The following is a 14,058-nucleotide window of genomic DNA, read 5'->3' on the forward strand; positions in this document are numbered from 1 at the left end:
TTCCTCCTCTAAGCCTCTTTCACCATCTGGAAAATGGGTACATAACCAAGTTTGCCTCCCAGAGTATGAAACCAGGCTGGCTACTTATGCAGAGCCTGGCTCATTTAAAGCAAACAGAATTTTCATTCTCCAGGCAACAAGACTCAAACGACAGCAGAACACAGGTTTGCAAGAACCACAGACAGCTCCCTACCAGTCATATCTGAGTACTCCCTTGTCACCAAATGTAGGAGGGAGCCAGAGGAGGCGGCTTGAGCTTCCCTCCACCATAGGAAGAGGGATGCTGACATTTTTTTAAAGTATGTGGAGGGAAAGGGGTGCATGTCTCAGAATTGGACAAGCTCAGTTCACGTCTCTGCTACTTTCTCGCTGAGTGGCCTTGTGAGCCTGTTTCCTCATCTGTAAAATGGGGTGGCATCCCCATTTGACAAATGAAAGAACTGGAACGCAGAGAGGCTAAGTAACTTACCCAAGGTCACACAGTGAAAATTGGTAAACCTGGATTTGAATCCCAGCATGGCCCAGTCCCCATTCCCTCGGAAGGGCTTTGCTCTTCTGGGCACCTGGGAAACAGCCAGGCATTGTCCCCAGGGCCGAGTGATCACGATTTCCGCCTTCTCCACCTTTAGTACTTCAACTCCTATTCGCGCATGGCCACACTGTCCCTGAGTTTCTGCACTCCCTCTAACTGTAGAGTCTCTCCTGCTTCCCAGATGAAATGACATACTCAGAACAGGCCTGGATGCCCAGAACATGTCCCACACTCCATACTGTGGCCCACCAGGTCCCAGGCAATCTCTGCCATCAGCCACCTTCCCTCTGCTCCAGCCACGCCAGCCTTGCTGTTTCTAGAACACATTTTTATGGGTTCAGTTGTGCGCCAAGCCCCCCCCCCAATAAAATCCATGTGTCCTACCTAGTTTCTCTGAATGTGACCTTATCTGGAAATAGGTCCTTGTAAATGTAATTAGTTAAGATGAGGTCATACTGGGGGGGGGGGCAGATCTCTAATCCAATATGGCTAATGTCCTTATAAAAGGGGAAATTTGGTCACAGACACTCATACAGGGAAAACACCATGTGAAGATGAAGGCACAGGTCTGGGTGATTCCTCTACAAGCCAAGGAATGCCAAAGATTACCAGCAACACCAGAAGCTAGTAGAAAGGCATGGAACAGATTCTCCCTCAAGCCCTCAAAGGAACCAATCCCGCCAACACCTTGATTTCAGACTTCAAGGCTTCAGACTGTGAGGTAAAATGTTTCTGCTGTTTAAGTCACCCAGTATGTAGTACTTTTAAATGCAGCCCCAGGACACTAATGCACCTACCATCTGTTCCCACCACAGGGCCTTTGCATGAGCTGTTCCCTCTCCTTGGACCACTAATCACTTTACTTGACAGTGAAGGAGGAGGGAGGCCTGAGTAACTGGGTCTTCCAGAGGGTAAAGGGACCTGGATCGGGGACTAAGGAGATGCTCTGGCTTCAGGGACTCATCCGTGCTAGTCCCTCTTCCTGGAACATCTTCCCCCACCTTCTCCCCTGCAAGGCTGCCTCCTTCCCTATTCTGTCCTTTTAGCTTATTCGTTTCCTTGATACCATTTATCACACCCTTCAGCTGTATCCTAGCTCACATGGGGTGTGCTGAAGGCCTGGGCTGCATGCTTTTTCCACAGCACTAACCTCATACGTGTCTGTCTCAGCTCTTGGCACACAGCACCACTAATAAATGCCCACAGGCAAAGAAAAAAATAATTTAAACTTGTCTGTGATCCAAAAAGCCCCCAAGAAAGGTGTCCCCGGAGGGGAATGACAGGCTGTGGAGACAGATCATCTAACTGAGCTTCACCAGGCTGACTTCCTGTTGTAACAAAGCTCTGGGTAGAAGAGCTCTGTCTGGAGCCACCAGATAACGGTGGATGGCGGAGGGCTGGTCGGCAGCAGAGGCTGCTGGGGCACAGCTTTTCCTGACCCTGAAAGGGAAGGTGCTATCTTCCTCAAGTAGCAACGATGGAGCTAGGCCAGGCATTGGGGCGGGGAGCGGGTCAGAGCTCAGGTCCCATCTGGAAGGCAGGGGCCCCTATATGAAGAGTCCATCCCAGGGCTATATCTCCTGCCGGAGAGTCCCCCCGGGGTTGTGAGGCCCAGTGTCAGACATTTTTGCTACTGACATTTATGGGGTGCTAACTGCATCATTTCTTTGTACAGTGCCCCAAGATGGAAACTAGTATTTCCCCATTTTACAGAAAGGCAAGTTGAGGCTTGGGAAGGCATCACACTGTCAGTAAGTGGTGGGGCTGGAGCATAGGCCCATCTGACCCAGACCCCAGCCCTGAACCACCCTGTCCTGCCTCTCAGGGGATTTTGGTTACATCACAAGTGTCAATAGTTTGGAAATACTGAGTCCTGCTGGCCTAAAACCAGTTAAGTCAGGGGTACATTTGCCTTTGGCACATCACAGGGTCTTATAGGACCAAACAATCCACAGGATCCTCCCCACGGGCTCCTGTCCCAACAAATCATGCCTGAGCTTCTCTGTGCTGAACAAGCACATGGTTGCCTCCCCGCCTCCCCAGGAACACAAGGTAGCAGAAGGATTCGGTTACAGCCCTTCTGCCAGGTGGCTAGAGAGGGACACCCAAACCTCCTCACTCAGAAAGGAAGCTGGTCCAAGGCCCAGAACCCGCCCATGCAGGGCCGCAGCTGGGGTAGGCAGAGACCAGTGGAAACTTCCGTTGACTGCCTCCCATGGACCTCCGTCCTGTAAAAATCCACAGTGACACACTTAGCATGTGGAGATGGGCAGCTGGACTCCTAGCCAGACCTGCCTACCTCCAGCTGGGCAGCCTCGAACATGGGCATGTCCCCTTGTCTCCCTTCAGGCTCATCTGTAAAGCAATTCACTCCCAGTGAGCACCTGGTTGTACCGTTTCCTTCATTTGTGCGTCACACCCGCTGACAAGAAGTCATCGGCCCCTGGCAGGGAGCTTCTCCTCCTCCCACCAAATCCCCAGGGCTTGTCAAAATGACACAGTCAACAGTAGGCATTTACATGATGAATGAGTGAATGACAACATCCCAAACCCATTAAGGGTACGGACTCTGGGTCCAAATCTCTGCTCTGCTTCTTACCAACTGTGTGGCCTTGAACGCGTCATCCGGCTCTCAGTTCCTTAATGTGCTCGTTTTGTTAGAAGGAGAATAAGAAAAGTAGCTACCTTGCTGAGTGGTGGGATGTGTAGGGGGGAATAAAGGAGTCCGTTTTTGTAAAGTGCTGAGAACAGTGCCTAGCACATGGTTCGTTCTACATAAGCATTTGTTAAATAAATTTAAATTTTAAAAAAGAGTGAGATTCTATAAAGTACAGAAAAGCTATTTCTGCTAATCACTTGACAGCTGCTCCCTCCTCCCCCTACCCCTCCTTCCTTCCTGCTCTTCCTCATGCAAATTCAAAAAAAGCTGGAAGCTGCTTACCCCAAACCTTCCACCATGAGTGTGGAAAGAAGATCCAAACTGCGCTAACGTACTCTGGCCCAGTACTTTGCCTTCCCTTTCCATGTTGCAGGCTGGATTCGGGGCACTGAGCACTGTATGACCTCACACGGAGGCACACACCTCCCGTCACACTCCTCCAGGAGCCTTTCTTGATGACCCCCACACACCCCCTGCAAGCGTGGAAGACCCCAGAACTGACGAATATCAATCCTCTCAGCTCCCCCAACTTTTTTTTAAAACTGAGATAGAATTCTCATACCATAAAATGCACCCTTTAAAAAAACATTTTATTTATTTACTTGAGAGAGAGCAAGAGAGAGAGAGCACAAGCAGGGGGAGCGGCAGAGGGAGAAGTAGGCTTCCCTGCTAAGCAGGGAGCCCGAGGCAAGAGTAGATCCCAGGACCCTGAGATCATGACCTGAACCGAAGGCAGATGCTTAACCGACTGAGCCACCCAGGAGCCCCTAAAATGCACCCTTTTAAAGTGTTCGATTCCGTGGGTTTTAGCACATTCACAAAGTTGTACATCCATCACCATCATCTAGTTCCAGAACATGTCATCGCTCCAAAAAGAAATTCCTTACCCATTACAGTCAACCCCTAGTGCCCCTACCCCAGCCCTAGGCAACCACTAATCCACTTTCGATCTCGGCAGATTTGCTGTTTCTGGACATTCCATGGGAGTGGAATCATACAGTATGTGGCCTTTTGCGCCTGGCTTCTCTCACTTGGCATCGTGTTTTCAAGGCTCATCCGCATTGTGGCAGGAGTCAGTGCCTCATTCCTTTTCGTGGCTGAACCATATTCTACTGTATGGATTCCCCCCAGTTTTGGCCAAGTTGCTTAGCTAGAGCTAAGGGTAGTGGGCGTGGTAGAACCAGGAGAACACACCACTGGAGCCGTTTGACTGCTGGATACAATCTATAAAAACGGGTATGCCCAGAGGGTCCTGGAGCTGGATAACCTGCTGCCAGTCTAGTCAAAGCCAGCTCGGGGGAGGCAAAATATAGAGACAAAGAGGCAGAAGGACCCTGCAGCCAGGGCATCTGGACGCAGCAAGGGGGCAAGGCTCGGGTGTGGGCAGCACGGCAGAAGCAGAGCACGGGGTTTAGATGCTACCTCTGCCCCTTGCCAGCTCAACCTTTTGAGACTCAGTTTTCTCGGAAAAAAAAGAGAGAGAGAGAGAGAGAAAGAGAAGATAACGAGAATGATGGTGATACCTACTTCGTAAGGACTACAGTAAAGATTAAAGGTAGATAATATGTTTAAGGCACAGAGCGCAGTGCCAGACATGACATCGTAGACTTTTAAATGGACGAGAGGAACAGATATTTGTACAGAATCATGCACAGTAGCCAAACGGTAGAAACATCCCAAGTGTCCTTTGACGGATGCGTGGATAAGCAAAATGTGGTCCATCCATAGAGGGGAATATGATTCAGCCATAAAAAGGAAGGCAGCATGGACACCTGCTACAACATGGATGAACCTCAAAGACATCGCACTCAGTGAAAGAAGCCAGACGCAAAAGGACACATACTGCACGGTTCCGCTTGTGTGAGGTCCCTAGAATAGTCAGATTCCCTGGCAGAGAGTAGAAGGGTGGACGCCAGGGGCTGGGAGGGGCAGGAGGGACGGGGAGTTGGTGTTTAATGGGGGCAGGGTGTCAGTTTGGGAAGACAAAAGAATTCTGGGGATAGATGGTGGTGAGAGCTGCACCACACTATGAATGCGTTTAATGCTGAACTGAACTGTACACCTAAAAATGGTTAAAATGGGAAATTTTGCATTGTGTATATTTTACCACAGATTTTTTGAAGAAAAAAAAAAAGAGTAAGCCCCATCTCCTGGGTGGTTTATAGCCCTGCTGGGAGCATTGGCTGTGATTTGGAGTAGAATATCATGTCTGTGTGTTTGTTTTTAGTCAACACCTCAGTCTCTATGTCTATTTTCTTCACCCCTGGATTCCCCAGTGTCCTCGTACAACACCTGGGATGCTCTAGAAGCCCGGCCCATATTTGCTGAAGGAAGAAACGAAGGAAGGAAGGAAAGGAGGCTGAGAGGGAGGGAGGAGCAGGTGCTGGGGAAAGAAAGCAGGAAGTTAGAACCATTGACATAGATCTACATGAAAGAGCAGGTGGGGCAGCACAGGACCTTCATCTCCCCATTAGTGGGCTCTGTCTGCACCTGCCAGTGCACTGCGGCAGGCCCAGCAGGTAACCTGTGCCCGTGTATCGCTGTTTACGCTCCACCTGCACAAAGCTGAGTCCTTGCAGGTGCCTACTGCACAGGTGAATAAATGCCTCAGTAGTTCCCGTCTGTGGTCACGAGAGCCATGCAGCCGCCGCTCTTGGCCAGTGAATCAGCCCCAAACAAAGGGCCAGGGAACAATTCTGCCTGTTTTTCAATTTCCTGGTCCTGACTGAGGCTGTAGCATGGGGTGCCATTAATGCGGCCGAGGTATTATTCCTTCCTATTCTATCCTTTCTTTGCATGAATTAGATCTGGATGTCCCTCTGCCCTGGCCAGGACTGTGTCTCTGCCTCGGGGGGTCACACCATCAGAACGCCTGGCTTCTCCAGCACTGGGGGATGGAGTGCATAGGCTGGTCGCCCCGCCCGGCAACTGCACAAAAAAACCTGCTGTGGATTCTCACCCACGCATGGGGAGCAGGGTGGAGGAAACTCTCCTCCTCTGAACACACTCTGTACCCACAAACTTCCAGGATCAGCTGGTGCCCTTGATGGCTCAGGGAGGGACTGGGAGGCAGAGAGGCCAGCCCAGAGCATCTTGACATTTAGCGGTATGTCAGGATCGCGATGGGAGGGAAACACTATTTGAGATTTTTCAAGTGTCTCAGGAATGTGCCCAGCCTCTGTCACCTCTGCTTCCCCACGTTCTCCAGGCCTCTGGGATGGAAAACCCCCTCCAATCCATTTAAACCCTAAATCTGATCATGTCACTCATGCTTAAAGCCTTCCAAAGCTCCCAAGTTCCTTGAACAGACAAATTGACCCTGCCAATCACTTTCTAACTCACACTGGAGCCCAGATGAGCCACATTTATTCCTTCAGAGAGAAGGTCTCCTTCTCTGCACAAAGTAGACCCTCCTGCCCTTGGCAAGGCTCAGCCTGAAGGACCTAAAAGACCTTCAGCTGACGATCAATGGGCCCTCCCCCTGTTCCTACAACACCCTGTGCATTCCCTATTAGGAATCACTCTACATGGCATTTGCCTGGTTCCTCTCTCTCTCTCTCTCAGAAACACACACACATACACACACATCACTGCAAGCTCCATGAGGGCAGGAAAGGATGGTGTCAGGAGAACCAGAACAAGATAGACATTGCCCTCGCCTTCCTGAAGCTTAATTTAATGAGAAAGGCCCATATAAACAAGCAAGGAAGCAAACGAACAGAATCACAATGCATTTCAAAAAGTGCTAGGAATCCACTATGTTGTAGCCCCTACACCTAGCATGCTGCTTAGCACACAGTGAAACTCAATAAATATTCGTAGGATGCATACATGAACACATGTGGGAATTAATATTTACATAAACTAATGAGTGAGGACCTAAAATTTGCTTCTGAAATCATACGATCACTTTGCTAGGCAGTGGATCGCCTCTGTTCTCCCAGCCCAAATCAGAACGCGTCAGGTCCCTGTAAGAAATCCAGGATGGAAGATGTCGCTTCCCTTAATCTGTTAGCAACAGGATCAGATGATGGGCTCCAGGGAACTAATTTAAACTCATTTAAATAAGGCCCCTGTTGCTTTATTAAAACTATGCCCATAACAACGGGTCCAACTGTAACTGCCCTGGCCTGAGCTGCAAGGATTTACCTCTAGATGCTGCTCCTTATTAATAACTCATTTGCTAAATTACAAGCTGTTTTAAGTACAAAAGGCCAGGTCTTTAAATATTTTAACACTTAATTGCTGATGACAGCTCTCACCTCCATAACCCTTCCTCTGTGTGTAAAGCCTATTGCTAAGGAAATTCTACTCCAAGCCATCTTCCTTCTTTGGATTTGCAGAATCTGAGATGAGCTGAAGTCACGGGGCTTGGGAGCCCCACTGGGATCCCGGGGCAGTGCCCTGACAAGAGGCAGCCAGGTCATTCCTGAAACGGCTGTGGCCACTGGTGCACAGGTGTTTACGGAACATCAGCGCCCGAATCTGGAATGTCTGGCTGTGAGCACAGGCTATAGGGTCAGATTTCCCTAAATTCAAATCTCTGATGATGCCATTTACTGAGCATAATGGGCTGAATTATGTTCCCCCAGAAAAGGTATGTTGGATGTGACCTTATTTGGAAAGAGGATCTTTACAGAGGTAATCAGGTTAAAATGAGGTCACTAGAGTGTATTTATAAATCCAATATGACTGGTGTCCTTCCTTATAATAAAGGAAATTTGGACCCAGAGGCACACACACAGAGGAAACACGCCATGTGAAGGTTGGAGTTATGCCACCACATGCTAAAGAACTACCAGAAGCCAGGAGAGAATCCTGGAACAGATCCTTCCAAAGTATCTTCAGAGGAGGTTCAGCCCTGCTGACACCTTGATCTTGGATGGCTGGCCTCTAGATTTCTGTTGTTCTAAGCCACCCAGTCATGGTACATTGTTACGCAGCCCTAGCCAATGAATGTACTGACTAGGAGATAGTCTCCGTACCCTCTGTAAACCTTAGTTTTCCCTCCCACTGCAGCCAAGGCTGCTATGAAAATTCCTGCCTCTGAGCTGGACTTAAGAGCTGGGCACACAGAGCATCTGGTAGGTAACCTCTGCCAGGCTCTGTCAGCATTGGCTGCCCCCCTACCAGAAGGCCAGGGTCTGTGGGTTCCGGCTGTGCTCCCTTTTGTGGGGTCCTGATGGAGTGCAGGCATTTGGGACACAGTCCTGGTGGTAACCGTCCCAGCCAGACTACTCACTAGGCCCAGATGCCACCTCAATGAGTTGAGATCCTCAGCTCTGAGAAATGGCAGAGCTCATGATTGGGAATGTAAATTCTGGAGCTGAACTGCCTGCAATTGTCCCCACCTGCTTCATGTTTGCTTTGTAGCCTTGCGGAATCCATTCATCCTTCTCATTTCTCAGTTTCCTCCTCTAGTAGAATGGTGCTACCCAGAGAACCTATCTCTTGGGGTGCTTAGGAGAAGTACACAACTTAATATTTGAATGGGCTCAGAACAGTGCCTGGGACCTCATAAGCACTGTGAACATGTTTATTAAATAACATTTAAGATAAAATTTGCCTAAACCCACAAACGATCACTACCATTCATGGCAGGGATTTCTTTGGAAGGAATATGTCCACACAAAAACTTGGGCCTCAGCGTTCATAGCGGTGTTATTTGTAATAGGCCAACATTGGAAAAAATCCTTCCACTGATGAGTGGAAAACAAATGTGGTCTATCCAGGCAACGAAATATGACTCAGCCATAAAAAGGAGTGAAGTGCTGACATGCTACAACCTGGATGAACCTTGAAAACATGATGTTGAGTGAGAGAAGCCCGTCACCAAGGGCCACATATTCTATGATTCCACTTACATGAAATGTCCTAAATAGTTAAGTCTACAGAGACAGAAGGTAGACTAGTGGTTGTCAGGGGCTGAGGGTGTAGGGATTGAAGAGGACTGCAAATGGGAACAGGGTTTCTTTTTGGGGCAATGAAATGTTCTAAAACTGATGGTGGTGATGGGTACACAACTCTATGAATACTAAAAACCACTGACTTGAACCTTTTAATCGGGTATGTGAGTTATAACTCAATAAAGCTGTTAGAACAATACATAATAACAATAAACCTAAGTAATATTTCACCAGCATGAACAATATGCCAGGCCCTGTCCAGGCACCCCTGTCCCTTCTTTCAATCCTCACACTTCCACTCTTGGTAGAGCAAGAGGCTTTATTATCCTCCATTTTCCAGCTGAGAAATCGGAGCAGGGACCCAGAGGATGGATCTGGCTCTTCACTACCATCTATCTGGGAGGAGAGCCCAGATAACCCGGAATCCATTCACAACAGGGTGCAGGCTGACCAGAGAGTGGCCTTTGATGCTCAAGGGACCACTGTCTGAAGTCCAAGACACGGCCTTTGTGTTCTCTGCACAAAGACCCCACCACCACCGTCTGGGACCCCACACACAAAGGGACCAAAGACCCTTTCCAACCTTGGATACACAGCTACCTCCATTGTCTTAATTGTTTCCCTCTGTTTACCAAGATAATACGAGCGCACTGTTTTGAACCAAATAATACAGAATACAATCAAGAAAGAAGGAAGCAAAGGTCCTTGGAATCTCACCCTTCAGAAACAAAATTCACATCAGGGGATATGGCCCAAGGAGAGAGACACCCATTCACTGGATTAGTTAAATCTTTGAAATGAAAGAAAAAAAATTTGGGGGGGGTAATTTTTTAAGCTCTGTCTAGAAAGGTTGGCTCAGTGCTATTTTATAACCAGTTCCTTGAGTTCGGTTTTAGTCATTTGTGTTTGTTCCTTGTGGACTTCTGAAGCAAGGAATGCTTCAATTCTGAAGTCAGTTTTGTTAAACAGAAAAACCAAAGGCCAGCTCATCTGGTCATTCGGATGCACTGAGAATAGCTGAGTCCATCTGAAACTTCCCTGGCATCTGACCCAAACTGAAGGCAAGTGTTTAGCTGAGAAACAAAGACGGACATTAAGTGCAGAAAAACCCTTTTGTGCCCACACAGCATGCAAGTTATGTTGAGTTATGCAGCTATTTTGGGGACAATGACATTTTGTAAACAGTCGGCAAAGTGGCTTTGTCGGTAACATTGCAGAGGTTTGGGGCCTCTTCACCAACAAGAATTGTATGGAAGATAAGGAAACGTGGGCAAGGCTGTCCCTTTGAGAAATACAAATAAATTAATGCAGATACAGATAATAAGTATCTGAAAACCTTTGTTTCCTACTGTGCCCACAAGCCTCTATACATCAACACCTAGGGATTGTTAATAGATAGGGGAGTAAAGGGGGTCCTGCCTTCGTTTATGAAACAGGAAGCTTACAAAATATGCTTAACATACTCCGGTAAATTCAATGTGAATACTTTCCTAGTCTTATTTATACAGACTTACATGCTACTTTAGCTGGCGTGTTTTATTTTGAAGTGCAACAATTGTAAATATTTTTGAGAATCCTAAATATGCTAAATTAAATTTACATTTATTAAGCTCATGCAATAATAAAACAGTATTAGTTTTCCATTTTACAGTTATTTGTCTCAGTTTCATGGTAGAAAACCACAGGGCCCTGGATTGTTCCAGAAGGGTCAGAATGGTGTCTCTCTTATTTTAAATGAATAAATGAATGAGTCCTAGGGTCTTAGAATACGTGAGCTGCCTGGAGCCTTAGACAGAAGACAAATATTTATATTTAGCTGCCATTTATTGTCTATTTGGTATGGACCAAGCTCTTTGCAGGGCACCTGCCCCCCACCCCCCTATTCCCCCTACGTTATAATATATATTATAATATATATTTATAACATATATATATATAAACTTTAATCCTCATGACAACTCTGTGAAGTGCATATAACCATCCCCATTTCACAAACGGAAAACCAAAGCTCAGAGAAATTCAGTAACTTTTCAACCGCACACAGCCAGAGCACAGCAGAGCCCCAGCAAGAACCTAGCGCTTCTGACTCTTCATCATCCCCTGGTGTCCCACCCTCATTACGGGAGGGAGGGTGTCCCACCCTCATCACACAGCCACACACGGCAACAACCATGATGGTAACAGCATTTGGTCTGTGCCAGATCTTGCATTGGGAGCTTTACGTATATCGACTCATTTAATCCATTGGCACAAAGCCTGGATTTGGAAACCATGTACTCCTCATTTAGAGATGGGGAATGGAGGCTCAGAGAGGTTAAGTAACTTGCTCAAGGTCACCTAGCTGGTCAATACAACCCCAGGCCTGCCCCCTGCCTCTTGCCCTGGAATCATCTGCACATAACAACACAACATGTATGAATGACTCCAGATGCTTTAAAATCCATTATGTGATTATAAACACATACATAGGTAGCTTTGTAGAATAAGATCAGGTAGGACACACACCCACAAAGGTACCAATTGATATGAAAGTCCTTGAATCAAAGGCTGAAGTTAAGCAGCCAGGCTGGGATGGGGAGGACGCAGGTGGATGCCAGTGTTTCTTGCACTTTCAATACAATCATTTATAACACCATGTGGTGGAAGAGCAGGGACAACCACATTTTGTGAGTGCTGACTGTGTGCCAGGCAGTGGGCCAGAGGCACTACACATTTCTCATTCACTCCTAACACAAGCCCATAGCATTGCCTCCTTTTCCCCAAGGAATGGGACCTCTGAGAGGCAGAGGGATGGTCCCCAGAAGGAAAGGTACATCTGCCTATTTACAGCACCTGCCCCATGGGGCAAAGACCATTGATTCAGGAGGCCAAGAGCTTGGGAGTCAATTCTAGCCCCTCAGCTGACTGGCTGCCTGACTTACATAGAGTGAGTCTGAAGCCACCTTGAAAACGACTGCCCTTGCTGCACACTGGCCCTCTCTCAGCTTCCTTGAGGGAAAGGAAAAGTGGTGTGCAAACAGAAGGAGGACCCTGGGGGAGTGGTGGTAAAAATGATGGCTCAGGAGTACCCCCTGCATGGGTCTGAACCCTGGCTCTACCTCTTCTCAGCCACGGAACTTGGGGCCACCCCTTCACCCTTCCAAGCTTCAGTTAAGTGAAGGTAAAATGAGAAAAATGAAACAATGTATGTAAAGACTTGGCCCTGTAAACCCTCGGTGAATGGCTGCTACCATCATCATCATTAATTAGTATATTTACTATTATTATTATTAGCATTACACAAATGACAGCAGTGGCTTGGCCCACGATATCTTTGTTTTCTGTTAGAGGAGCTTGAGATGAGAGAACAAGGCTGCTTCATTGAGGAGAAAGAAAGAAAGGTACATCATGATCCGGTCAGTGGGCAAGGATTCCAGAGGCTGTGGTGAAGGCTGGGGTGACTGGGTGGAGGGGTCACTAGTGAGAAGCCTGACCCACCAGGTCAGCAGAGCAACTCAATAATTCCTTCTCATTTGGGGGGACTGAGGGGCTTCCTCTCATTCCTGCATAGCTGACCTCCTGTGTCCCTCTAACCATCACACAAGGGGCTGGAGAATCAGGGGTCACTCACCGCCATGACCAGCTCAAATGGGTACTTGTAGATTCGGACAGGAGACTGATACTTCTGCACCATGTTCTCGCAGGAGCGCCAACAGAAGCCACCCAGGTAGGAGTGAACACAGAGCCTGGGTGACAGGTGACTGGTAAGGCAGCAGCTCCCTCCACCTGAAGCAAGAACCCTGCCCACTGCTTCCCCAAGCAAGGGCCAAGCCCAGCCCCTTCAGGTTCCACCCACACATTTCCCCAGCCCTCAAAGCAAGGGGACTGATGTGATCACCAAATTACTCTGAGCCAGGCCCCAAACACCTGCCCTGTCCATTACCCACTGCTCCAGATCACACTCATCCCTCAAAGAGCAATCAGTACCCAAACTTTCCTCGGTCCCCACCCCTTCACACTGAGGCCCGCAGCAGCACCCCTCATTGCCGCTCACATGGAAACACACCTTTGCAACTCTTACACTCCCACAGTTCACCGCCCACCCACGCACCCCACAGCTCGCCACAGACGTCCCGACCCTATAGATCCCCAAGTATCATTGCACCTGCCCTCCCATTTTCCTCCAAGATACGCTGCATACACACACAGTCTTCACTAAATTTCACATGCACTGTCTCTGTAACACACACACAGGCACACACATGCACGACATACCTCCCACACGGGACTGCCCTTGCACACACATGCAACTTCGCACACACACTCAGCTCCCTGGAGCTCACACCTACCCAACTCTGCGCACGCACACAATTCCCCTGGTGCGCACAAACGTCCACACACTCGCACATACACCGGTATGCACATCCAAGCACACACGTATGCACTCGCAGGCCCCCACAGCCCTGCTCACCGTCGCCCTCGGAGTCTCCGGGGACGTAGCCCCGGGGGTTAGTAAGGAGCTGAGTCCGCCAGGGCCCCCAGCGGACGCCTGGCCCGGAGCGCAGCGTCTGGGGCGAGGCCCGACCGCGGCCGCCCAGCCTTGGGCGTCCTGCCTTGCGCTTCCTGGGGCCCGGCCAGCCAGGGAGGGGCCTGCAGGGCGGGAGCGAGACCTGGATGGCGGGAGTGCTCCAGGACCTGGGACAGCGGAGAATCCGGCCTAGCCCCGCCCCTAGCCTGGCCCCGCCCATGCCACCCTGCTTCGGCCCCGCCCAGATTTCCCGGGCCCTTGGCTGGTCCTGCCCTAGCCACTCCCCAGCCTTAGCCCCTCCCTTCCTTTATTTATCCCCCGTTTGACTACGCCCCAGCCCGGCCCTTTCTCCAGATTGGCCACGCCTCAGGTAGGCCCCGCCCCCATACTGGTCCCGCCCCGAAGACTGCAAGCCTCGAAAATGGCCCAGCCCCGGGAAGAACCCCCCCAAGGC

The 14,058-nt window shown here is 49.1% G+C and overlaps 1 protein-coding gene across 1 annotated transcript in view; it reads right to left on the reverse strand.

Annotated features, from left to right (window-relative positions):
* SEC14L5 (SEC14 like lipid binding 5) overlaps positions 1-13,765 on the reverse strand; it is a 36,789-nt gene extending 23,024 nt beyond the window's left edge. The window contains exons 1-2 of the mRNA XM_025859105.2: positions 13,548-13,765; positions 12,708-12,822 (exon numbers count right to left, since the gene is read on the reverse strand). Coding sequence (XP_025714890.1) covers positions 12,708-12,770 — 63 coding nt within the window. The 5' untranslated portion in view covers positions 12,771-12,822; positions 13,548-13,765. The remainder of the gene's footprint in view (positions 1-12,707; positions 12,823-13,547) is intronic.
* Positions 13,766-14,058: the final 293 nt, after the last annotated feature.

The sequence above is a fragment of the Callorhinus ursinus genome, unplaced genomic scaffold (genome assembly GCF_003265705.2).
Source record: "Callorhinus ursinus isolate GAN/ISIS: 27379988/994484 unplaced genomic scaffold, GSC_fseal_2.0 scaffold13, whole genome shotgun sequence".
In the NCBI taxonomy this organism is placed as follows: domain Eukaryota; kingdom Metazoa; phylum Chordata; class Mammalia; order Carnivora; family Otariidae; genus Callorhinus; species Callorhinus ursinus.